This window comes from Ranitomeya imitator, chromosome 1 (genome assembly GCF_032444005.1).
Source record: "Ranitomeya imitator isolate aRanImi1 chromosome 1, aRanImi1.pri, whole genome shotgun sequence".
Taxonomy (NCBI): Eukaryota; Metazoa; Chordata; class Amphibia; order Anura; family Dendrobatidae; genus Ranitomeya; species Ranitomeya imitator.
Window position 1 is genome coordinate 220,688,803 of NC_091282.1, and position 27,634 is coordinate 220,716,436.

A 27,634-nucleotide genomic window follows, 5' to 3' on the forward strand; every position below is an offset into this window, starting at 1 on the left:
CCACACATAGATGATATGAAAAAGATCACTTTATTAAATGTCATAAAAACACCGATCAAAGTTGAAAATAGCCCACAATGGGCAGCAAGTGAGAAACAACCACATACACAGGATAAAAAAGAGGGGACACCTGGCAAAAATCACAGGAATAATATCCTAAAAATAACTGACATAGTATACTAATACACACCTGTTAAGTGCTAAGTAAGCATGAAAGAACATATGTACGTGTATGTATGTTTTCTAAATCTGAGGAAACAACTATGTCAACTACATTTTCTGACTCACAAGTCATTGGAATGTTGGAAGACCTAGCAGAGGAATCGGAGAATCCACCAAAAGGTAAATTTCCCAGCCATCTTCTCCCCAAATCCACCAAATTTCCGCAGATCACAACATACCCAGAAATTGACCTCTTTGTCCGATCAGTAACCAGGGACATTCATAATGTTCCTGAGTCTATCCACAGAGACAACCTCACCTCACGTGAAAGGGTTGCTCTGAAGGAACTGCAGAATTTGAAATCAGTAATCATTAAACCTTCGGACAAAGGTGGCAATGTGGTTTTATGGCCAATTGAGCTGTATGAAAAGGAAATGTTCAAACAGCTCAATAACAACAGATGCTATAAACGGCTGACATTCAATCCTCTTTTGAAATTTAGATTGGAGCTGAAGGACTTACTAATGCAAGCACTTGAACAAGACGTGATCAATATGAAACAGATGGAGGGTCTTCTGATAGAGAATCCAACTGTTGCGGTAATATATTTATTGCCTAAGATACATAAGGACCCTAAGATTCCCCCCGGGAGACCAATTGTCTCGGGGATTAATAGCATCTGTGACCCTCTCTGTAAACTCATTGATTTCCATTTGAAACCTCTGGTTGAGACCCTTCCATCCTACCTCAAGGATACCACTGATGTCCTCAGGAAACTTGAGAGCATCCACCTTGAGGAGGATATGTGCCTGGTGACGTGTGACGTGGAGTCACTCTACACGTCAATCAGGCACCAGGATGGAATACAAGCTACTCAATTTTTCCTGGAAACCAGTGGATGTGATCCAGCCTTGAGCGACTTTCTTGTTAAGGCCTTGAATTTTATACTGACACACAATTTCTTTTACTTTAAGGAGTCCCTCTTCCTGCAGCTCCAGGGGACTGCTAGGGGGGCGTCTTGTGCGCCCTCGTACGCAAATCTCTTCCTGGGGCTGTGGGAGAGGGACACCTTTCAGTCTAACCCCAATGCCCTTTGTTCAGGTGTGATAGCATGGTGGCGTTTTATCGATGATGTGCTGGTGGTCTGGCAAGGGTCAGAAAAAGATCTACATTCCTTCTTTGATCATCTTAACAGGAACAACTTAAATATTAAGTTGACATATAAAAGTAGCAGAAAAGAAATTGAATTCTTGGATGTTCTCATTAAAGTCGATGAAGCAGGTGACATTCAGACTGATCTTTTTCGGAAAAAGACGGCAGCTAATACGCTACTCCATGCCACCTCTCAACATCCTAGGCATTTACTTGACAATATTCCAACAGGTCAATTTTTGCGTGCTAAACGAATTTGCTCCAATAATATTCTTTTTGAAAGACAGGCTGAAGATCTATGTAGCAGGTTTCGAGAGCGGGGCTACGGCAGGAAACCGATCTGTCAGGCGTATACACGAGCTCGGCTGAGCAATCGGAGTGATCTCCTTCAAAATAAACTACAAGAGGACAAAACAACTGACACTAAGGTACGATGTATTTTTGACTATAACTCCCATAGTCATGAGGTACTTGAGATTCTACGGAGGCATTGGTCGATTCTTTCACTTGACAGTACTCTCTCCCGATTCATCGGGGAAGGTCCTTCGGTAACCTACAGAAGAGCCCGCAACCTTCGCGATCATCTGGTACATAGTTACCATAGGGGGGATTCATCTAAATTCATTTTTGGTTCCAAAGGCCCTGCGTGGGGTTGCTACCCCTGTAGCAAATGCGTGGCATGTAAAAATGTGGAGAAATCCAAGGATTTTGTCAACTCGGATTCAACTAAGAAATATGTGATTACTCATAACATCAACTGCACCACCAAGGCTGTTGTATACCACGCCACCTGTTTATGTGGCCTGATCTACGTGGGCATGACAACACGCGAGTTCCGAAGACGTGTCCGGGAGCACATTTTAGACATAGAGGGAGCCGCGAATGTGGAAGATACTCTGACATTGAAATCCATCCCACGTCATTTTAAGGCGGTACATAACTGTGATCCTACAGGCTTGAAATTTAAGGGCATCGACAGGGTATTCATAGGCCCACGTGGGGGTAATTGGAAGCGCCTTTTAGCGCAGAAAGAAACAAAATGGATTTTTAAACTCAATACTATATCCCCGTTCGGATTGAATGAATATAATAGCTTTCAGCCCTTTTTGTAGTTATATACATTCCATATTTGACATTGGCTAGTGCATCTCCCTCCCTTTCTCCAATAGTTTTGGGTGTTTTTAATTATGTTGTCTTTTTAAATAAACGTCTGTTTGAGCTGTTGTGTGTGTCGTTGGTCTAATAATGTCATTTGTATTTTTTGTATTTAGGCTGTGGAGTGTTCTGTATTCCCTTTGGCACTATGTTCACTTTATTGAGCCCTTCGGTTGTGGATCAAGGTCCTCTTCCTCTTGGCACATTATCCACTTTATGGAGTTCTTACTGTATTTTATTCAGTTTTTATAACTAAAGAATTTATCAAGCTGACTTTTATCACTGTCACGGTGTTTCTACATTAAAGTGATTTTTTCATGTGCTGTTATTAATTGCTATGTGCATGTTCACATTACAGTGTTGCACACGATGTTCTCATATTAAAGTATTTCTTATTTTCTATTTAAATGGTCACATTATAGTGCTGAATGTTTTTTCATCTTATGTGTATGGGCTTTTGCCCTTCATTCACACCTTATGTAACGCCGCTCCGGTATGTTAATATGCATTTGTTTTGCTCAATAACCATTTTAGTATTCATTCTTATAGGTTTTTTTCTTTTTTCTTCACACGTCCTCATTGGTTTTTCCTATGCGTTCGTTGCTGGGTTACTATTTGTAAACAGCGCGGCGCACTTACTTTGTACTCCCGGCACTTCCGGTTCTCGGCACTTTCGTTCTTACGTCACTTCACCTCTTGCGATTACCCGGAAGTGCTCCCAGATGGGACCACGCTGATACCGCGGGCTTGGTGTCTGCGTTCCATATTTCTTATGGTAACATGTGCGGTTGAATTCACGTTTTTTGTTCTGTGCCGCCATATATTTTTAATTATTATTTCTCTGTCAATCTTCGTTTGGTTGCTTTGAGTATTGCCATGGCAGCGGTTGTTATTTTTTCCGTCACATCCGGTTTTCTCGGTGTTTGCGCCTCCTCCCACAGCTGTTTGTTGTATGTGATTTTATTTCCTCTTTAAAAAGGTACCTCACCAGCGTTCCACCACCCCTGGACGAAGCAACACCTTGCGAAACGCGCGTCGGGTGTGGTGGACGCCTGGCTACTTATCTCACTGGGTAAATTACGAACTGATGTAGCACTCTACTTTGTAGGTTTTCACAGTCCTTGTTGCTTATATTTAGGTGGCATATTTGGCCCCTTTCCCTCATTTTGACTATATATGTCAGAGGTGTGTAACACTGTACTGTGACAACTATGCAATTATGCAATAATTATTGTGTCACACGTACATATGTTCTTTCACGCTTACTTAGCACTTAACAGGTGTGTATTAGTATACTATGTCAGTTATTTTTAGGATATTATTCCTGTGATTTTTGCCAGGTGTCCCCTCTTTTTTATCCTGTGTATGTGGTTGTTTCTCACTTGCTGCCCATTGTGGGCTATTTTCAACTTTGATCGGTGTTTTTATGACATTTAATAAAGTGATCTTTTTCATATCATCTATGTGTGGTGCCTTTTTGTAGGTATATATCAAGTATATGTGGCTTACCACTGTGGGTTACATTATTGGTGTTTTGTTCTAACTACTATTTTGTAACGGCATCTAGCCCAGGAAATCCTTTTGGGCCTAGTAGAATTTAGTGCTACTCAGCAGCGTACCCCACCCATGAAGCAAGCTACACCGCCTGTTTACCTAACTACTATTTTGTAACGCCATCTAGCCCAGGAAATCCTTTGGGCCTAGTAGAATTTAGTGCTACTCAGCAGCGTACCCCACCCATGAAGCAAGCTACACCGCCTGTTTACCTAAGTACTATTTTTTAATTACATCTGGCCCAGGTAATCCTTTTGAGCCTAGTAGAATTTGGTGCTACTCAGCAGCGTACCCCACCCATGAAGCAAGCTACACCGCCTGTTTACCTAAGTACTATTTTGTAACGGCATTTGGCCCAGGAAATCCTTTTGGGCCTAGTAGCAATTTCTGCTACTCAGCAGAGTACCCCACCCATGAAGCAAGCTACACCGCCTTCTTTCTTTCTCAATCTAACCCCTCGGCTCTGGGGTGTCCACTTTCCCTCCAGCTCTCTCCTTCTCACAGGTGGACTACCACGTGTTTTCACACTGTGGCGAATCTTTTGGGCCCAGGCATAAGAAGTCGTCGACATAATGGATAATATGTGCCGCCTTACAAACGTCCATGACAACACATTCAAGGAAGCAACTAAACGCCTCAAATAGTGAGCAGGATATGGAGCACCCCATGGGCAAACAGCGATCAATGTAGTATGCTCCTTCACAGAAGCAGCCCAATGGGAGTACACTATTCGGAGGCATAGGTAGTAACCGGAACGCCCCCTCAATGTCTGTTGTGGCCTTTAGGGTGCCCCTTACCAACTTCTTGACCCACCTAATTGCCTCGTCAAAGCAGGTACAGTACATAGTACTGTACTTGGTTCCGCATCGATGTTGTCTTTTACTGACCTGCCCCTTGGATATGACAAATGGTGGATTAGTCTGAATGTATTGGGTTCATTTTTTGGCACAACTCGCAACGGGGGTACCAATATGTCTTCTAAGGAAAGTGTTCTGAATGGACCCCCCGCCATTCTACCTAAAGATATTTCTTTTTTTCTTTTTTTTGTCAAGACGTCTGGTGTTGGTAGAGTGAGTTTAGATTTTTACTCCAGCCTTTCTTTATTTTAGAAGGGCATGACATGCCTATATCTGTGTCTCCTCCTCCTTTTACTCCTCCACCTCTTTTTTTTTCGCATGACTATATGTAGTTGTGACTTTTCCATGTGTTTGTTGTGTCTTCTGAGCAGTTTATCAGCTTTTGGACACCTTTTAAGGTGTTTTCTATGTGTTTTCCATGTGTTTGTATGTGTTTGTGTTTGCCTGCCATTGGTTTCAATGGGGTTCGACGGTGTTCGTCGAACGTTCGACGAACAATTCGCCGAACACGTCACTATTCGACAAACCGAACCCGAACACTAGGGAGGTGGTTCATCTCTAATCACGGCTAACTGTTTGCCATTATAGATTTTAGGTATGGTAATTTAGTATGAATGGTGGTTGGATTGTTATAGATAGTTTTTTGTGTGGTTCAAACTTTTTTGTTAAAATTTTGTAAGAGGGTTTAACTGTGAACAATGTAAATCCCAAGTAATTTGCTTAGTAAGCATGAGGTCATATCTCCACATCCTAGTTAGAGGTGAATCCAGGTCTTTTAGCAAGTGGGATGATATTGCAGCTATATACCACAATAATAATACTAAATAGAAATGTTAATTCGTTTCATGTAATATTACAAATCTGTATTATTTATGCTATTATATATGTAGGTACATAAAAATAAATGTATTAAGATTGCACAATATAGCCATGCAATGTGTTTCATAAGAATTCCGAAAACATGGATGATGGACATATCAGTGACATGATAAAATATATTAATATTATTATAAAAATAACAATGGTGAAAACTAGGTGAGATTTTTTTTACATTGATGCACATGGTAACTACTGTATATCCAGTGTGAACAAAGAAATAGAATTATGCTTTGGTAGATTAGGCGTGTTCTTCCCAAGAAAGGGAAACCTTTCTGAAAGGTTTTACTGATCTTTCTTGAAACAATTTGATGCCATACTTGGAACTTTATGCATGGAACCATAAAGGAGGACTAAAAAATTACTGGCTGCATTCTTCAGAAATGTTCTCAGGTTTTCTCTGATATCGAAACTCATCCATGTTCACTTCAACAGAGCTTAATTGCAATACCAGAAAACTCCTAGACAAGCATTCTGCTAAATTTAGACAACCTATTTAATATTAACATAAATTTTGTTTTACTGTATTTGTATACTTTATGTTTAACTTGGTACATGAATAGGACCACTGCCTTTTAAATAATCTTCTGTTTTGACATTAAATTTTTAAGGTCTAATTTCATCTTTCCAATGGGAAGAGGAATGGGAAGTTGTGTTTCCATCTTTATGGGGCCCACAGGAAAAAGGTCAAGACAGAAGCACTGTTGTGGACTCAGGTGTCCAAGATATCTACAGAAATCAAAGCAGTGAGGACCTTCATTCTACAAATAATCAGGCTGCCGTTAGTTCTCGGGAAGTTCGTTCTGTATCTTCTCTTTCATCTACTCCAAGTTATTTTCACCAACAGATGGATCAGAAGGAGGAGCAATATGAAGAACATGAGTCTCATGAGCTTTACCATTTCTCCCAAATTCCTTGGTTGTCAAAATCAATAAAATCCATTCCCCCCAGCATCACTTTACCCACTATGACATTCCGTTCTGGAAAATTTAATAATTCTGCAAGCCAAACAGTAGATAACAATGAAAAGATGAAGGTGAGGATTTCTGCCTTTGGGAAGGACCTGTATCTTTTATTGAAAAAGGATAACCGTTTTTTGTCTCCAAGCTTTGTGGTTGAAGAGAGGAAGAGAGACAGGAAGGAATCGTTGAATGCTGGGAATATTGATAGAGACTGCTATTATAGTGGTACTGTTCTTGGACATCTTGGATCTTTCGCTTCCTTCAGCACATGCGGAGGGTTGGTAAGTTCAAATGAAAATTAAAAGCTAATGTGTTTTAGATAAATTGAATTGACAATGTAGAACCATGCATAGAATAAAAAGCATTTGATAAATATTTGATCACTCAATGTAAAAAAATTCAGTCTTGAGAAATCACATATGAAATGATAAGTTGAGCTTTCGAGAGCATCCATACCTTTACCTAGGTTCTTTAGGTCCATCACTCATAGGTAATTGAGATATTAATTATTACTCAATAGTAGGGAAGAGTGAATTGATTCAATGCAAATCAAATTTGTGTTTAAATGATAGAAATTTACTCAATCCAGCTAATTTAAACCACATATGTCTTGCATAACAGGACCCAGTAATAACCCTGAAGAGTATTTAGAGAAAATGACGGCTCCAAGCAGCTACTATGGTCCTGATGACCATGGTGGTTCTCCTGATCTATTTTATGCCCCCATCCAGTACATCCCCTGATGAATCTTCATGATAGAAGAAAATACATATGGGGAAACTATTTGGAGTAGTGAATGACTTGGTGGCAGTCCCACACTTGGGTACTGTTCTTGTATGGGCAGGAGCAAAGGCAGAGGAAATGACAGGGAAGTTTAGACAATGTATAGACCTGCATTAACCTTCTAGATCCCCTCCATGCACCTGCATGTCACAGATACAATTGAAACCAGAAGTTTACATACACTATATAAAAAGACACAAATGCATGTTTTCTCAATATCTGACATTAAATCAGAATAAACCTTTCCTGTTTTAGATCAGTTAGGATTACCATATGTTAGGGTTGGCGGATTGCACTAAATAAATTTAATAAAGAAGTGCAATCGCAACCCAGGGTCTACCGTGCAGAGGTGTAAAACTGCAGCTTTTGTGAACAATGGCAGAGCACACAGCAAGCGATTGCTAGCTCGCATTGAGTTACACGTCACTCAGTGAACAGCACACAAAGTTGTGTCACTCGCACACAGTAGCGATGCAGATGATCTGCAATAGGGCTGTGTCACTCGCACACAGTAGCAAAGTAGATATGACACTAGACACGATCCTTGTTAACCTCACAGGGGATCAAAGGCTACTAATGGAGCAAGTAGCAAACAGTGGTCACACAGTCAGCAACAGCACTCAAACAACTCCTCTCCAGAGGTGCCGGAATTCTAATGGCTAGATGACAGCCCTGAATCCATACAGACAAACTCCTCTCTGAAGGTGCCAGAATTCTAACAGCTTTCCTGTGACCCTGGGCACATGCTGACATAGACCACACTGTTGCAATGTCTCATGCACACATGTAAAATGGTTGATACTAGCACACCGGAGTGCACCTCTGAGAGCCTTTTATTCATAAAGCTCAAGTCCAGTCAGACTGGACCTTGCCCAAGGACCAATCTGGAGCTGCCACATCACCAGAGCAGCTGACGACTGACCAATAATGAGATGACGCCACATCACGAGCATGCTTAGTAGGGTGATTTCTGGACTTAGTCTCCAGAGTGTTCACTCATCGCTACCTACCGCTGGTTACCATAGGCTTAGCTGAAGAGCCATTAGTAACCAGAAGAATGTCACAAGCCTGAGCAAGACACTGGGACCGACGTCTATGCTCAGCAGCACTCACAGCGGCCAAAGCTGGATGGGAGGTCACAGAGGCAGGCAAGGCTTAGGATCTACCCCTTGCAGCAGGAGAATCCCAGCACCTAACACTATAATTATTAATATTTGCCAAATGCCAGTATAATGAGAGAGAGAGAGTGAATGTTTTAAGGCATTTTTATTACTTTCTGCGAAGTCAATAGTTTTCTTAAATTTCATTAGTATTTGGTACCATTGCCCTTAAAATGAATGACTTAGGTCAAACGTTTGGGATATCCTTCCACAAGCATCTCACAATAGCTGGTCAGAATTTGAGCTAATTCTTCCTGACAAAACTGGTGTAACTGATCCAGGTTTGTAGGATGCCTTGCTCACACCTGCCTTTTCAGCTTTGTCCATAACTTTTCATTAGGATTGAGATCTGGGCTTTGTGATGGCCTCTCCAAAACATTGACTTTGTTATCCTTAAGCCACATTGTTACCATTTTGGCAGTATGCTTCGTGTCATTGCCCATTTGGAACAGTCATTTCCGCCCAAGCTTTAACTTACTGGCTGATGTCTTGAGATGTTGCTTCAGTATTGCCACATAATCTTATTTTCTCATGATGTAATTTATTTTTGTGAACTGTACCAGTCCCTCCACAGTTGGGAAGGTGTTCTTAGGCTTCCAAGACTCTCCCTTTTTCCTCCAAATGGAATGATGGTGATTATGCCCAAAACGTTCAATTAATTTCATCAGACCACAGAGCATGTGTCAAAAAATTAAGGTCTGTATTCCTGTGTACATTTGCATACATTATTCTGGCTTTTTTATGTTTCTGTTGTAATCGCTTCTTCCTGGCAGAGTGGCCTTTCAGTCCATGTTGATACAGTACTTGTTTCACTGTGGATATTGACACAATCTTATCAGTTTCTGCTATTATCTTCACAAGATCTTTTGCTTTTGTCCTTGGGCTGATATGTACATGTTGGACCAAAGCACATTCATCTCTGGGACACAGAACCCATCTTCTTCCTGAGCGGTATGATGGCTGATTATTCCCATCTTGTTTGTACTTGCAAACAATTGTTTGCACAGATGAACGAGGCACCTTCAGGTATCTTGAAATTGTACCAAAGGATAAGTCTGACTTGTGCAAGTCCATAATTATCTTCCTGATATTTTGGCTAATTTCATGAGATTTTCCCATGATGCTACACAAAGAAGCAGTGTGTTTTAGGTGTGCATTAAAATACATGTACAAGTGTGTCTCTAATTTATACAGATGTTCCAAAAAAAACTATCAGAAGCTTCCAACCACATGACTGTTGTGAATTCTGTGGCCAAGCTCCCTCCTGTGGTCGTGAGTGGTACTGCGGCTGGTTCTGTCTATGAGCTTCCTTTGGTGGATGAGAGTGGTACTGCGGCTTCTGAGTTTCCTTCCTCAGGTGATGAGGTTAAGTCGTTAGGTGCTGCTCTATTTAACTCCACCTGGTGCTTTGATCCTGGCCTCCAGTCAATGTTCTAGTATTGGTCTTGCTTCCTCCTGGATCGTTCCTGTGGCCTGTCTATCCTGCATAAGCTAAGTTCTGCTTGTGTTATTTTTGTTTGCTTTATTTTTTGTCCAGCTTGCTATATTGGTTTTTCTTGCTTGCTGGAAGCTCTGAGACGTAGAGGGAGCACCTCCGTACCGTTAGTCGGTGCGGAGGGTCTTTTTGCCCCTCTGCGTGGTTGTTTGTTGGTTTTTGTGTTGACCGCAAAGCTATCTTTCCTATCCTCGGTCTATTCAGTAAGTCGGGCCTCACTTTGCTAAATCTATTTCATCTCTGTGTTTGTATTTCAACTTTACTCACAGTCATTATATGTGGGGGGCTGCCTTTTCCTTTGGGGAATTTCTCTGAGGCAAGGTAGGCTTATTTTTCTATCTTCAGGGCTAGTTAGTTTCTCAGGCTTTGCCGAGTTGCATAGGGAGCGTTAGGCGCAATCCACGGCTACCTCTAGTGTGGTGTGATAGGATTAGGGATTGCGGTCAGCAGAGTTTCCACGTCTCAGAGCTCGTCCTATGTTTTTGGTAAATGTCAGGTCACTTTGTGTGCTCTGAACTTCAAGGTCCATTGTGGTTCTGAATTACCTGTTCATAACACATGACATCATCATATGTCCAGAAATGTTTAAAAGCATTCATATAGTGTATGTTAACTTCTGGTTTCAACTGTATTTTCCTGGAAATTGGGTGAGATCAAACAATTTATTACCATGCACTGTTTTTCAAATCCTCAGTGTTATGTTCCATAGTGTAGTCACTTTAACTTAAAATATGGCAGTTGCACTTGGGTAATATAATTGTGCTGACCTTAAGGTCAAAATGCTATGAAGCTAGTTTGGATTAATAATTAATATTTAGTAATAAAAGTAAGCATTTATCTTATAAAAAATGTGTCATTGTTAAGTATGTGCTTTTCATGAGTGGAAGTTACCTTTTTAAAGATTTACTATGTATTTGGTTAAATGTAAGGGAATTATTCTGATGATATATAATCTTCCTGCAGTTGTCTGCATAAAAGTAAACTTACTATCTGCATGTTCATACAAGTATATTGCCTGAATCGTTATTGTAATGTGTTAAAACTGCTGTTGAGGTTCAAGTGGAAAATATCATTACCTGTCATATGAGACCACATCACTGTAACAAAAAACCTTTAAGCTCAGACTGGAAGAATGTGAACAAACTTTGGTCACCCATCATATGAATATGTTATATGAAGTGGCTGTTTCATCAAAACAATCTGTTTCTATATGATTGTTATAGAAGGCATACAGTCATGGCCTACAGGATTGGCACCCTTGAAATTGTTCCAAAAAATGTATTTCTCCCAGAAAATTATTGCAATTTCACGTATTTTGTTGTACACATGTTTATTTCCTTTGTGTGTATTGGAGCAACACTAAAAAATCAGAGAAAAAAATCAAATTGGACATAATTTTACACAAACTCCCCCAAAAAGAGCTGGACAAATTGTTGACACCATAACTTAATATTTGTTTGCATCGTCTTTTGAATAAATAACTGCAATCAATCACTTGGTGTAGCCATTAACAAGCTTCTTAGACCTTTCAACTGGAATTTTTGAACACTTTTCTGTTAGAAACCGCTCCAGATTTCTCAGATTTTAAGAGTACATTCTCCCAACAGCAATTTGAAGATATACCCACAGCTGTTCAATGGGATTTAGATCCGGACTCATTACTGGCCACTTCAGAACTCTTCAACGCTTTATTTCCATCCACTTCTGGATGCTTTTTGTAAGTTTGGGTTCATTGTCCTGCTGGAAATACCATGACCTAGGACACAAACACAATTTTCTGACACTGGGCACTACATTGCAACCCAAATTTATTTTGTAACCTTCAGATTTAAAAATGTCTTGAACATAGTCAAGACATCCAGTGCCAGAGGTCGCAAAACAACCCCAAAACATGTTTGAACTTCCACAATATTTGGCTGTAAGTATTGTATTATTTTCTTTTGTATGCCTCATTCTGTTTTCGGTTAACAGTAGAATGATGTTCTTTAACAAAAAGCTTCATCTTAGCTTCATCTGTCCAAAAGATGCTTTTCCTTGAGGATTTTAGCTTACTCACATACATTTTGGCAAACTGCAGTTTACTTTTTTATGACTCTATGACAGCCGTCAGGCTGTCCTGGGTCTCCTGCCATAACGTTTGATTTAATTCAAATGTCGACAGATAGTTTGCGCTGACACTAATGCACCATGAGCCTGCAGGACAGCTTCAGTTTCTTTGAAACATGATAGAGGCTGCTTATCAACCATTCAGACTATTCTGCATTGCAATCTTTCATCAATTTTTCTCTGCCTTCCACATCCAGGGAGATTAGTTACTTTGCCATGGATTGTAAACTTCTTGATTATGTTACGCACTGTGAACTTAAAAACATCAAGATCTCTGAAGATGGACTTATATCCTTGAGATTGTTGATATTTTTCAACAATTTTTATTCTCAAGTCTTCAGACAGTTCTCTTCTCCTATTTCTGTTTTCCATGCTTAGTGTGATACACACAGACACAAAATGCAAAGATTACGTCAACCTCTCCCCTTTTCATTTGGTTTCAACAGTGATTATCATACTGCCCACACCTGTTAATTGTCACAGATGAGTTTAAAAGAGCATCACATGTTGAAACACAGTTGTTTACCCACAATTTAGGAAAAAGTGTCAACAATTTTGTCCAGCCAATTAGGGTATGTTTCCACCATCAGGAATGGCTCAGTATTTGCTCAGGATTTGACGCAGGTAAAACCTGCACCAAATCTGCATCTGAGGTCACTGGCAGGTCACCTGCTTTTTTGATGCGTTTTTTTACATGCGTTTTTGATGCGTTTTTCCTCATACATTTTTTATGCTTTTTTCATTGGATGCATTTTTTTGTAACTTGAAATAAAGCTAATTGAAAGTTGGCTTCTCGGAAGGAAAAAAAAGTGATTTCCTGTTTGCAGATATATTGGGATATGTTCCCACGGTCAGTAAACGCTGCGGGTTAGATGCTGCGTACATCTGCACATTGTCCAGCTGTTATAGCATAGTGGATGGGATTTCAAGAAATCCCATGCCCACTATGTGTGCACCAATGCTTGTGGCTCACCCATAGAGACAGACATGTGGCGCATCTTTAAAGACCACGGCATGTCAATTTATGTAGTGGAGACGCTCCATCTCCGCTGTGTATATTACCCATACACTTTCATTAGATGCAGTAAAACCACATTATCTTCCTAGTCACATGCGTATTAAGTGCAGTACCACAGCTTACTACGCATGTGTACTAATTTACATAACGGTGATTCTTTTGACACAGCCAGACGTACAGCACATATGGTCCCCCTATAAAAGTTAACCAGCTAGAGTAAAACAGACTACTGGGATTGGTATTTTAGGCTGGTAAGGATCCACTATCCATGAACCTTACCAGCCTGATAATACCAGGCCGCAGCAGTCAGCTTACCTTGGATGGCTAGCAAAAATAGTTTGATTCCCTCCAAAAAAAACAGCATGGGGTCCCCCTATTTTTGTTAACCAGCCAAGGAAAAAGCAGACAGCTGCAGCCTGGTATTCTCAGGCTGGTGAGGCCTATGGATTTTGTCCCTCACCAACCAAAAAAACACAACCCGCAGCTGCACCGCAACTGGCACATCCAAAGATGCGCCAATTGTGGCACTTTACCCAGCTCTTCCCACTTGCCCTGTAGTGGTGGCAAGTGGGGTAATATTTGTTGGGTTGATGTCACCTTTGTATTATCCAGTGATATCAAGCCCACGGCTTAGTAATGGAGAGGCGTCTATATGACACCTATCCATTATTAATCCTATAGTTACACTGTATGGTTAATAAAGACAAACCCAGAATAAAGTCCTCTAATAATATTAATTAACCATACTTACAGCATTGCCTAATCCCCGACGCCCTCGATCTCCTGCAAAAAAACTAACACAAATACTCTCTGTCCGACGTAGTCCAATTACTGAGTGTCCCACTATGAGTCCAGCGCTGTTACATCTGGGTGCCTTTGGCTGAATGGTGGCATTATGCCACCATCCAGCCTGACATCCAGACACCGCAGAGCTCGTAGCTGACCACAGGAGATAACTTGGTCTCTGGTGGTCACCTGCACTGCAGTTCTCACGATCAGCTGATCGGCTGACCGTGAGAACTTTGCTAGTGACCAAAGATAACCCTGGCAGTCACGTGCACGGTAGTTCTTGTGGTCAGCTGATCTCATTGCGAGAACTATAGTGTATGCGAACTTCCGGCTGAAACAAGGTAAGACATTGTTAAGGACTGGCGGAACGCACCAAGTATAGATGATATGAAACTAGGTGCGTTCGCAGTCCGAGGTCCACCGTGCAGGTAAAAACCCTGCTGCTTGTAAGACGGATTATATGGCGGTACTATAAGTATACACGCACGGGTTAACTTCACCCTGCGTGAAGGAAGGGATCCTGTTGAGTCACAGGACCGCGGTACCACACATAGAGCGCGAGCAAGAAGTCAGCGAACACAACCCCAACACAGGATTGAAGTCCGATTAGACCACTTGCTGGCACAACACCGCAACTGGGTGTGTAAGGAAACTATTAAAATAGTATATAAAGGCACGAGAGTGCATGCAGTGCGGCACTGATGGACGCCACTAACCACCCAGGCTTGGGTAAGGAAAGTGCAGAAGAAGTGCATGGCGCCGTACAGGCGGTCACAGCAACTAGACGCTGTTATGTGTGTAACGTGCTGTTGGATAAGTCGGGCGCTAGATAGCAAACATACACCTTCCGCGAACAGTCATCCAATAGGGAGGGTATTTTAAAGAGCGACTTTCACTCACAACACACACACATATTATCAAGACAATACTAGCGCATGGCCGTGCGGTCATGTGCAGTTTATACAGTTGCAGCACAGGAAGCTGCTACCGAAGTTTTGCCCTTTCAGGACCTTCCTGGAGGACCAATGGAATGTGCTGCAGTACCTGAGCATGTGACCCTTGATCTCCAAAGGGAGATCTTGCCCTGGGCATGCACAGTGTGTGAAAATAAGGACTTAGTCCCAGAGAAGCCTGCTCGCCGCAGATCAATGCAGGGTACAACAGGAGAGCCAGAAAAGGCAGTAGTAACCCTCTGCACAGAATCAGTCCCAGCAAGACGCTGGGAGCGACGCCTCCGCTGAGCAGACCCCACTGCGGCCATTGCAGAATGGGAGACCGCAGCAGACACGGATCGAGATTCCGCCTGTGCAGCAGAGGAAACTCGACTCCTAATATTACCCCCCCTCCTAGGGCCCCCCTCCTTGAGCCTCACTACGCTCAAAAGCTGCAATAAGCAGCGGAGCCCGAATGTGCTCTACAGGCTCCCAGGTTCTATCCTCTGGGCCGTGACCCTTCCAGTCCACCAGATAAAATTTCTTGCCACGTACCACCTTGCACCCCACAATAGCATTCACCTCAAACTCATCCGTGGATGAACCCAATGTCCCAGCAGATGACTCAGAAAACCGGGACAAACGAACGGGCTTTAAGAGGGAAACGTGAAAAGTATCGGTGATACCAAGGCGTGGAGGAATAGCCAAACGGTAGACCACAGGGTTGACCTGTTCCAGAACCTTAAACGGGCCAATGTAGTGAGGAGCAAACTTAGTGGACTCAACTCGCAAACTGATGTTTCAGGCGGAGAGCCACACTAAGTCGCCAGGAGCAAAGACCGGAGCGGGGCGCCGGTGTGTATCAGCCGAAACCCTCATTCTCTCCTTGGAGGCCCGGATGGCATCCTGTGTGCGGTCCCAGATGTCACGTGCCTCCACCGCCCAGTCTGCCACCCTAGAATCGGTGGATGACACGGGCATGGGCACAGGGACACGCGGATGCTGGCCGTAATTAAGAAGAAAAGGAGTCTGACCAGTGGAATCGGCTACGGCGTTGTTCAAGGCAAATTCCGCCCAAGGTAGCAAAGATGCCCAGTCGTCCTGCCTAGCAGAGACGAAATGACGCAAATATGTCACCAGAGTCTGGTTGGTTCTCTCCACCAACCCATTCGTCTCGGGATGGTATGCAGAGGAGAGGTTTAACTCTATGCTGAGTAAACGGCAGAGCTCTCTCCAAAACTGAGACGCGAACTGGGGACCCCGATCGCTGACAATCTTATCAGGCATACCATGCAATCGGAAAACGTGCTTAATGAACAACACCGCAAAGGCCCGTGCTGAAGGTAACCGAGAAAGCGGCACCAAATGCACCATCTTAGAGAAATGGTCGGTGACAACCCAAATAATGGAGCAGCCACGCGACTTGGGTAAGCCCACCACAAAGTCCATCCCGACCATCTCCCAGGGCCTGTCTGCAACCGGTAGAGGGTAAAGCAACCCAGCAGGCCGTTGCCGAGGAGACCGATTCTGGGCGCAGGAAACACACGCCTGAATATAGTCCCTGACATCTTGGGCCATATGCGGCCACCAGTATGTTCTCGCCAAAAGCTCAGATGTCCTCTTGGTCCCAAAATGCCCACCCACTCTGGAGGAGTGAGCCCAAGAGAGAACCTCCGGTCGCAAGTTAGCTGGCACAAAAGTCTTGCCCGGGGGCACAGACTCTAGCGAAACCGGAGCTACAGTTCTCAGGCTCTCAGAAGGGACAATAAGCCGAGGCTCCTCCTCCTCCTCCTCAGATGACACTACGGAGCGGGAGAGAGCGTCGGCACGAACGTTCTTCTCCCCGGAGAGAAAATGGAGAGTAAAATGGAACTGGGAGAAGAACAGGGCCATCTAGCCTGGCGAGAATTCAGCCGCTGGGCCGTTTGTAGATATACCAAGTTCTTGTGGTCAGTGAAGACTTGGAAGGGAAAGCGAGCTCCCTCCAAGAGATGTCTCCACTCTGAAAAAGCCAACTTCATGGCTAGCAACTCCCTGTCCCCGATGGAATAATTCCTCTCCGCTGGTGTGAAGGTCTTGGAGAAGAAGAAGCAAGGATGCTTCTGACCTTGAGCATCCTTTTGGAAAAGGACTGCTCCAGCACCAACAGATGAGACATCTACCTCCAAGATAAATGGTTTATCAACATCGGGGCGATGTAGGATGGGAGCGCTAGCGAAATGAGACTTGATCGAGAGAAAGGCTTTGGAGACCTCCTCTGACCACAACTTGGGATTTGCTCCCTTTTTGGTGAGGACAACCAAGGGAGCTACCAAAGTTGACAAGTGTGGAATGAACTGGCGATAGTAATTAATGAACCTCATAAAGTGCTGCACCGCTTTAAGAGAATGGGGTTCCTGCCAGTCCATTACAGCCTGTAGCTTGGCAGGATCCGTAGCCAAACCCTGGGCAGAGATGATATAACCAAGGAATGGCAAGGACTCCTGCTCAAACACACACTTCTCCAACTTGGCGTAGAGGGAGTTTGCCCATAAGAGGTCGAAGACTTTGCAAATATCTCTCCGATGGGAGTCAATATCTGGAGAGAAGATGAGAATATCATCCAGGTAGACTACGACCGAGGTGGTGAGCATATCTCGGACGATGTAATTCACAAAGTCTTGGAAAACGGCTGGGGCATTACAGAGCCCGAAGGGCATCATCAGATATTCATACTGCCCATCCCTGGTGTTAAAAGCCGTCTTCCATTCATCCCCCTCACGGATGCGAATCAGGTTGTAAGCACCCCGCAGATGTAACTTTGTAAATACCCTCGCTCCCCTTAGCCTATCAAACAGCTCAGATATCAGGGGTAATGGGTATTTGTTCTTAACGGTGATGGCGTTAAGACCCCTGTAGTCTATGCATGGACGTAAGTCTCCAGTCTTCTTCTGTACGAAGAAGAACCCAGCCCCTGCCGGTGACACTGACTTCCTAATGAATCCTCTTGCCAGATTCTCTTGGATATACTGAGACATTGTCTCCGTCTCTGGGAGAGATAACGGATAGACTCGACCCCGGGGAGGCTCAGCACCAGACAAGAGGTCAATAGGACAGTCATAGGGGCGGTGAGGCGGAAGAGTCTCCGCAGCTCTTTTGGAGAACACGTCTGCATAGGGCCAATAGTGCTTGGGGAGAGAGGAAAGATCTGCGGGTACCTGTGTAGTAGCAACCTGAACGCACTCCCTCTGACATCTACCCTCGCAGGATTTACTCCATCCCAAAATTCTCCCAGAGGACCACTCAATATGAGGAGAATGGTAGCGAAGCCATGGTATCCCCAACAGGACCTCATCAATTCCCTCAGGAATGACTAATAGGGAGATTATCTCCTGATGTGATGGAGACACAGAAAGCGTGAAAGGAATGGTTTGGTGGGTAATCTGTGAGGGTAGTGTTGACTAGAGTTGAGCGACCTTGACCTTTTTAGAGTCGAGCCGGGTTTCGCGAAACCCGACTATCTCAAAAGTCGGGTCGAGTGAAATCGGCCGATTATGACGTAAAGTCGGGATCGACCGAAACACGAAACCCAATGCAAGTCAATGGGGCAGCATAGTCGGCAGTGAGTGGGGGCCAGGAAAACACCTAGAGTGCCCATTTTAATGTCAAAACCATCCATTCTTCTTAATGAAGCTTGTCAAGCGTAATTTACCTTATAATAATTGTAAGGCATTTGAAATTGGGGGTCATTTGGCTAAAGTTGTGGTGGGTAGGGCTGGTTCAAGTAATTAGTGGGCCCAGGAAATCTGGACCACGTCACGGCAGTGGAGCAGGGAGAGGTAAGTATTTCAACTTTGCAAGTGCTGTGAACCTGAGCAAGCAGGGGGGGCCCACTCGTTGGCATTGGCACTGGCACAGGGCCCCTCAAAGTACAGCGGTGTGTTTGCACGGCGGGGGCGCCTCCCACCGGCAGCAACACTTTTGTGTACTATGAGAGGCCCTGTGCCACTGACGTCGCCAACTAGTATTCCTCCCCCCACCTGATGAAGGAACCTGCACTTTCATCTGCACCTTCCTCTTTGTCCCCGTGTAAGGTGGTATGGTATGCGGGAAGAGCAACCTGACTTTCAGCAGGGTCACAATGTTGTTGTGTAGCGTGCACGGGGAATGTTGCGTTATGGGTCAATGTACCAGCAGACTCATCTATCACTGGCTGGGCAATGGGCAGGATGAGGAGGAAACACAGATATAGGCCCAAAGAATAAAGTTGGCTAAATGCAGTTCAAAATTGGTAACACAGGAATAACCAGGGGGCATTGCAGTGGAGGACAACTGGAATGAGAGGCTGACACAGAGAGTAGGCCCAAATCAGTAAGTAGTCGAAATGCAGTTCAAAATTGGCAACCGTAGTAAACAGGCGGCACAGCTTTGTTCAGTGGAGGAGAACAGCAAGGAGTGGCAGACACCGATAGTAGGCCCCAACCCAACTAGTAGGCCAAATGCAGTCTAACATTAACAACTACTTAACGAGCGCCTGAAAACGGAATTTCAGGACAGGAAACCAGGAGAACAGCAAGGAGTGGCAGACACCGATAGTAGGCCCCAAACCAACTAGTACGCCAAATGCAGTTGTTCCGTTTAACCACAATTTAATGAGAGCCTGAAGATAGAAGTTCAGGAAAGGCAACCTGGAGAACACCTTGGAGTGGAACACACCATCTCTCTACACCCCATACCCAATTTGTAGGCCTAATGCAGTGTAGTTTCCAAGAACTACTAAACGAGAGCCGGAAGATCGAAGCTCAGGAAAGGCAACCTGGAGAACACCTTGGAGTGGAACACACCATCTCTCTACACCCCATACCCAATTTGTAGGCCTAATGCAGTGTAGTTTCCAACAACTACTAAACGAGAGCCGGAAGATCGAAGCTCAGGAAAGGCAACCTGGAGAACACCTTGGAGTGGAACACACCATCTCTCTACACCCCATACCCAATTTGTAGGCCTAATGCAGCGTAGTTTCCAACAACTACTAAACGAGAGCCGGAAGATCGAAGCTCAGGAAAGGCAACCTGGAGAACACCTTGGAGTGGAACACACCATCTCTCTACACCCCATACCCAATTTGTAGGCCTAATGCAGCGTAGTTTCCAACAACTACTAAACGAGAGCCGGAAGATCGAAGCTCAGGAAAGGCAACCTGGAGAACACCTTGGAGTGGAACACACCATCTCTCTACACCCCATACCCAATTTGTAGGCCTAATGCAGTGTAGTTTCCAAGAACTACTAAACGAGAGCCGGAAGATCGAAGCTCAGGAAAGGCAACCTGGAGAACACCTTGGAGTGGAACACACCATCTCTCTACACCCCATACCCAATTTGTAGGCCTAATGCAGTGTAGTTTCCAACAACTACTAAACGAGAGCCGGAAGATCGAAGCTCAGGAAAGGCAACCTGGGGAACACCTTGGAGTGTAACACACCATCTCTCTCCACCCGATACCCATTTTGTAGGCCTAATGCAGTGTTGTTTTCTACAACTACTAAACGAGAGTCGGAAGACCGAAGCAATGGCAAGGAAACCTGGGGAACACCTTGGAGTGTAACACACCATCTCTCTCCACCCCATACCCAATTTGTAGGCCTAATGCAGCCTACTTTCCGACAACTACTAAACGAGAGCATGAAGATCGAATCTCAGGAAAGGCAACCTGGGGAACACCTTGGAGTGTAACAAACCCTCTCTCTACACCACGGAAGGGCTGATTCTTAGGAAGGAAGGCTGTCGGAAAGAAGCAGGGCGCGTCCGAGGGTGATTATATTCTTATTAGGTATATACTCACCCTCGGACGCGCCCTGCTTCTTTATTTGTAATGAATGTTTATTTGCAATGTGGTTTTGACTTACTCTATTTTTTTGTTAAATAATGATTTTATTATTTTCATTATTTTGCATCTTCTTGGCAATAATATAAAGAAGACGCGACAGGACAACACTCGGTGGATGCCATATCTGTGTTTTAAATTGAAAAAAACTTTCAGTTAACTACTTGCAGGAGAAAGTTATTGTAGCTGGTGGCCATTTTTAGTACTGTACCAGATTTTTGTTGTATGTGTTTGTTTTTAATGTTAAAATGTCTGCATTTGATATCTCTCCAGTATTTTCTTTTTTATAAGCAAAATACTTATTTTTATATTTTCTGATGTTGGTTCAAGGGGTACACGGGCAGCAGTAGACAGGTCAGTGGAGGCCTAGTGGAAGGAGGGACCGCAGACAGGCTTCGAAGCCCTAACATAATAAATTGGGCTGGCTGTAGGCAATTTAAAATTGGTTCCAGGGGAACACGGGCAGCAGTAGACAGGTCAGTGGAGGCCTAGTGGAAGGAGGGACCGCAGACAGGCTTCGAAGCCCTAACATAATAAATTGGGCTGGCTGTAGGCAATTTAAAATTGGTTCCAGGGGAACACGGGCAGCAGTAGACAGGTCAGTGGAGGCCTAGTGGAAGGAGGGACCGCAGACAGGCTTCGAAGCCCTAACATAATAAATTGGGCTGGCTGTAGGCAATTTAAAATTGGTTCCAGGGGAACACGGGCAGCAGTAGACAGGTCAGTGGAGGCCTAGTGGAAGGAGGGACCGCAGACAGGCTTCGAAGCCCTAACATAATAAATTGGGCTGGCTGTAGGCAATTTAAAATTGGTTCCAGGGGAACATGGGCAGCAGTAGACAGGTCAGTGGAGGCCTAGTGGAAGGAGGGACCGCAGACAGGCTTCGAAGCCCTAACATAATAAATTGGGCTGGCTGTAGGCAATTTAAAATTGGTTCCAGGGGAACACGGGCAGCAGTAGACAGGTCAGTGGAGGCCTAGTGGAAGGAGGGACCGCAGACAGGCTTCGAAGCCCTAACATAATAAATTGGGCTGGCTGTAGGCAATTTAAAATTGGTTCCAGGGGAACACGGGCAGCAGTAGACAGGTCAGTGGAGGCCTAGTGGAAGGAGGGACCGCAGACAGGCTTCGAAGCCCTAACATAATAAATTGGGCTGGCTGTAGGCAATTTAAAATTGGTTCCAGGGGAACACGGGCAGCAGTAGACAGGTCAGTGGAGGCCTAGTGGAAGGAGGGACCGCAGACAGGCTTCGAAGCCCTAACATAATAAATTGGGCTGGCTGTAGGCAATTTAAAATTGGTTCCAGGGGAACACGGGCAGCAGTAGACAGGTCAGTGGAGGCCTAGTGGAAGGAGGGACCGCAGACAGGCTTCGAAGGCCTAACATTAGAAAAATGTCAATACACTGGTATTGACAGTGCCAGGCATTGAAGGATGTCAGCGCATAGACTAAACATTGGTGGAGCTGTGAGTGAAAATTTTGCAAGTCGTAGAGCACTGTTTGACCTGGGGGGGGACTGTCTTGTGGCCGGCGGTACAGGCCCAGGGCCCCTCATATTACAACGGTGTGTCTGACGTTGGGTGCGCACCACCACCGCCAGACACTTTATTGTACTATGAGGGACCTAGTGGCAGTGCCGTCGACCAAAAGCGGGCACACCCACCTCTTCAGACAAACAGTACTCTCACGGGTGCTGGCGCCAAGTGGCGATACCACGGCCCCGTGTGGGGACTTTGGCCATTTAGGGAGGTGTTAACATGTCGGATGCTGGACAATCAGGTGCTGCAAATTACGAGATTGGAAAAGTCGTTCAGAATAGTCCACAGGCAAGTCCTTTACATAGGAAAGCTAGGTGTCAGCCGGGCAAGGTGGGGCAAAAGATTTCGAAATCCAGTTGTGGTTCATTTTAATGAAGGTTAGATCATCTACATTTTGGGTAGCCAGACGAGTCCTTTTTTCTGTTAGTATTGAACCTGCAGCACTGAATACTCTTTCTGATAGGACACTAGCTGCCGGGCAAGCAAGCTCCTGCAATGCATATTCTGCCAATTCTGGCCAGGTGTCTAATTTTGATGCCCAGTAATCAAATGGGAATGACGGTTGAGGGAGAACATCGATAAGGGATGAAAAATAGTTTGTAACCATACTGGACAAATGTTGTCTCCTGTCACTTTGAATTGATGCTGCAGTACCTGTCCTGTCTGCGGTCATAGCAAAATCACTCCACAACCTGGTCAGAAAACCCCTCTGGCCAACGCCACTTCTGATTTCTGCCCCTCTATCTCCTCTGGTCTGCTGGCCCCTGCAGCTCGTGTGAGAACGATCACGGGCGCTGTGTGCAGGGAATGCCAGAAGCAAACGGTCAACAAGAGTTGATTGTTTGGTTGCTAATATTAGTTCCAAGTTCTCATGTGGCATTATATTTTGCAATTTGCCTTTATAGCGAGGAACAAGGAGGCAGGCCAACCAGTAATGGTCATCGTTCATCATTTTAGTTATGCGTGTGTCCCTTTTGAGGATACGTAAGGCATAATCCGCCATGTGGGCCAAAGTTCCAGTTCTCAAATCTCCGGTTGTGCTGGGTTGAGGGGCAGTTTCAGGCAAATCCACGTCACTTGTGTCCCTCCAAAAACCAGAACCCGGCCTTGCCGCGCCACCAATTTCCAGTGGCCCCGGAAAAGCTTCCTCATTACAAATATAATCATCCCCATCATCCTCCTCGTCCTCCTCCTCCTCTTCGCCCACTAACTCGTCCTGTACACTGCCCTGGCCAGACAATGGCTGACTGTCATCAAGGCTTTCCTCTTCCTCAGCTGCAGACGCCTGATCCTTTATGTGCGTCAAACTTTGCATCAGCAGACGCATTAGGGGGATGCTCATGCTTATTATGGCATTGTCTGCACTAACCAGCCGTGTGCATTCCTCAAAACACTGAAGGACTTGACACATGTCTTGAATCTTCGACCACTGCACACCTGACAACTCCATGTCTGCCATCCTACTGCCTGCACGTGTATGTGTATCCTCCCACAAAAACATAACAGCCCGCCTCTGTTCGCACAGTCTCTGAAGCATGTGCAGTGTTGAGTTCCACCTTGTTGCAACGTCTATGATTAGGCGATGCTGGGGAAGGTTCAAAGAACGCTGATAGGTCTGCATACGGCTGGAGTGTACGGGCGAACGGCGGATATGTGAGCAAAGTCCACGCACTTTGAGGAGCAGGTCGGATAACCCCGGATAACTTTTCAGGAAGCACTGCACCACCAGGTTTAAGGTGTGAGCCAGGCAAGGAATGTGTTTCAGTTGGGAAAGGGAGATGGCAGCCATGAAATTCCTTCCGTTATCACTCACTACCTTGCCTGCCTCAAGATCTACAGTGCCCAGCCACGACTGCGTTTCTTTCTGCAAGAACTCAGACAGAACTTCCGCGGTCGCCCAAACACTTCATAGCCAATACAGCCTGCTGACGTTTGCCAGTAGCTGCCCCATAATGGGAGACCTGGTGTGCAACAGTGGCAGCTGCGGATGGAGTGGTTGTGCGACTGCGGTCTGTGGACGAGCTCTCGCTTCTGCAGGAGGACGAAGAGGAGGAGGAGGGGGTGCGAACGGCTACAGCCAACTGTTTCCTAGACCGTGGGCTAGGCAGAACTGTCCCAAACTTGCTGTCCCCTGTGGACCCTGCATCCACCACATTTACCCAGTGTGCCGTGATGGACACGTAACGTCCCTGGCCATGCCTACTGGTCCATGCATCTGTTGTCAGGTGCACCTTTGTGCTCACAGATTGCCTGAGTGCATGGACGATGCGCTCTTTAACATGCTGGTGGAGGGCTGGGATGGCTTTTCTGGAAAAAAAGTGTTGACTGGGTAGCTCATAGCGTGGTACAGAGTAGTCCATCAGGGCTTTGAAAGCTTTGCTTTCAACTAACCGGTAGGGCATCATCTCTAACGAGATTAGTCTAGCTATGTGGGCGTTCAAACCCTGTGTACGCGGATGCGAGGCTAAGTACTTCCTTTTTCTAACCATAGTCTCATGTAGGGTGAGCTGGACTGGAGAGCTGGAGATCGTGGAACTAGCGGGGGTGCCGGTGGACATGGCAGACTGAGAGACGGTGGGAGATGGTATTGTTGCTGCCGGTGTCCTAGATGCAGTGTTTCCTACTACGAAACTGGTGATTCCCTGACCCTGACTGCTTTGGCCTGGCAAAGAAACCTGCACAGATACTGCAGGTGGTGCGGAAAATGGTGGCCCTACACTGCCGGAAGGGATGTTGCGTTGCTGACTAGCTTCATTGGCCAAGGGTGCTACAACCTTAAGGGACGTTTGGTAGTTAGTCCAGGCTTGCAAATGCATGGTGGTTAAATGTCTATGCATGCAACTTGTATTGAGACTTTTCAGATTCTGTCCTCTGCTTAAGGTAGTTGAACATTTTTGACAGATGACTTTGCGCTGATCAATTGGATGTTGTTTAAAAAAATGCCAGACTGCACTCTTTCTAGCATCGGATACCTTTTCAGGCATTGCAGACTGAGCTTTAACCGATGGCCACGCTGTCCTCCAACAGGTTTTGACTTTGCCACGCGTTTTGGGCAAGATACGGGCCCGGCAGATGGAACCTGTTGCGATGTTGATGCCTGCTGCGGCCCCTCCTCCTCCGCTTCAGAACTGCTGCCGCCTGCACCCTGTTCCCCCAATGGCTGCCAATCGGGGTCAAGAACTGGGTCATCTATTACCTCTTCTTGTAGCTCGTGTGCAACTTCGTCTGTGTCACCGTGTCGGTCGGTGGTATAGCGTTCATGATGGGGCAACATAGTCTCATCAGGGTCTGATTCTTGATCATTACCCTGCGAGGGCAATGTTGTGGTCTGAGTCAAAGGACCAGCATAGTAGTCTGGCTGTGGCTGTGCATCAGTGCACTCCATGTCAGATTCAACTTGTAATGGGCATGGACTGTTAACTGCTTCACTTTCTAAGCCAGGGACGGTATGTGTAAAGAGCTCCATGGAGTAACCCGTTGTGTCGCCTGCTGCATTCTTCTCTGTTGTTGTTTTTGCTGAAGAGGACAAGGAAGCGACTTGTCCCTGACCGTGAACATCCACTAACGACGCGCTGCTTTGACATTTACCAGTTTCACGAGAGGAGGCAAAAGAGCTAGAGGCTGAGTCAGCAAGATAAGCCAAAACTTGCTCTTGCTGCTCCGGCTTTAAAAGCGGTTTTCCTACTCCCAGAAAAGGGAGCGTTCGAGGCCTTGTGTAGCCAGACGACGAACCTGGCTCCACAGCTCCAGACTTAGGTGCAATATTTTTTTTCCCACGACCAGCTGATGCTCCACCACTACCACTACCCTCATTACCAGCTGACAATGAACGCCCCCGGCCACGACCTCTTCCACCAGACTTCCGCATTGTTTTAAAAACGTAAACAAACTAACGGTATTTGTTGCTGTCACACAAATTACACGGTGAGCTATAACTTCAGTATGATTTAGCTACCCCTTTACAGGTGAGTGAGACCACAACGAAAATCAGGCACAATGTTACACACTCTGTTGTTGGTGGCAACAAATGAGAGAGATGCCACACACGCAGGACTGTCACTGAAGCACAAATGTAAATATTAATCTCCCACTGATTTGATTTTTTTTTTTTTTTCAGGGAGACTTTAGGAAAAAAAAATAATAGAATAAAATGATTTTTTCAGGAAGAATTTAGAAACCAAATAAAATAAAATGATTTTTTCAGGGAGAATTTAGAAAACAAATAAAACAAAAAAAGGCTTTCTATGGCCCACTGAGTGAGAGATGACGCACACAGGAGTCAGGAGTGGCACACAAGCCCAGAGGCCAATATTTATCTCCCACTGATTGATGTAGTGATTTTTTCAGGTAGATTTTGGAACCCAAATCAAGCTAAAAAAATAATAGGCTTTCTATGGCCCACAATTGGAGAGAGAGAGAGAGATGGCACACCCAGGAGTCAAGACTGGCACACAAGCAGAAAGGGCAATATTAATCTCCCACTGATTTGATTTTTTTTTTTTTTCAGGGAGACTTTAGGAAAAAAAAAATAATAGAATAAAATGATTTTTTCAGGAAGAATTTAGAAACCAAATAAAATAAAATGATTTTTTCAGGGAGAATTTAGAAAACAAATAAAACAAAAAAAGGCTTTCTATGGCCCACTGAGTGAGAGATGACGCACACAGGAGTCAGGAGTGGCACACAAGCCCAGAGGCCAATATTTATCTCCCACTGATTGATGTAGTGATTTTTTCAGGTAGATTTTGGAACCCAAATCAAGCTAAAAAAATAAATAGGCTTTCTATGGCCCACAATTGGAGAGAGAGAGAGAGATGGCACACCCAGGAGTCAAGACTGGCACACAAGCAGAAAGGGCAATATTAATCTCCCACTGATTTGTTTTTTTTTTTTTTTCAGGGAGACTTTAGGAAAAAAAAATAATAGAATAAAATGATTTTTTCAGGAAGAATTTAGAAACCAAATAAAATAAAATGATTTTTTCAGGGAGAATTTAGAAAACAAATAAAACAAAAAAAGGCTTTCTATGGCCCACTGAGTGAGAGATGACGCACACAGGAGTCAGGAGTGGCACACAAGCCCAGAGGCCAATATTTATCTCCCACTAATTGATGTAGTGATTTTTTCAGGTAGATTTTGGAACCCAAATCAAGCTAAAAAAATAATAGGCTTTCTATGGCCCACAATTGGAGAGAGAGAGAGATGGCACACCCAGGAGTCAAGACTGGCA

At 44.7% G+C, this 27,634-nt stretch overlaps 1 protein-coding gene across 1 annotated transcript in view; it reads left to right on the plus strand.

The window, feature by feature from the left end:
- Positions 1-263: 263 nt before the first annotated feature.
- Positions 264-27,634, plus strand: part of ADAMTS19 (ADAM metallopeptidase with thrombospondin type 1 motif 19) — a 561,705-nt gene continuing 534,334 nt past the window's right edge. The window contains exons 1-2 of the mRNA XM_069746287.1: positions 264-1,443; positions 6,368-6,999. Coding sequence (XP_069602388.1) covers positions 264-1,443; positions 6,368-6,999 — 1,812 coding nt within the window. The remainder of the gene's footprint in view (positions 1,444-6,367; positions 7,000-27,634) is intronic.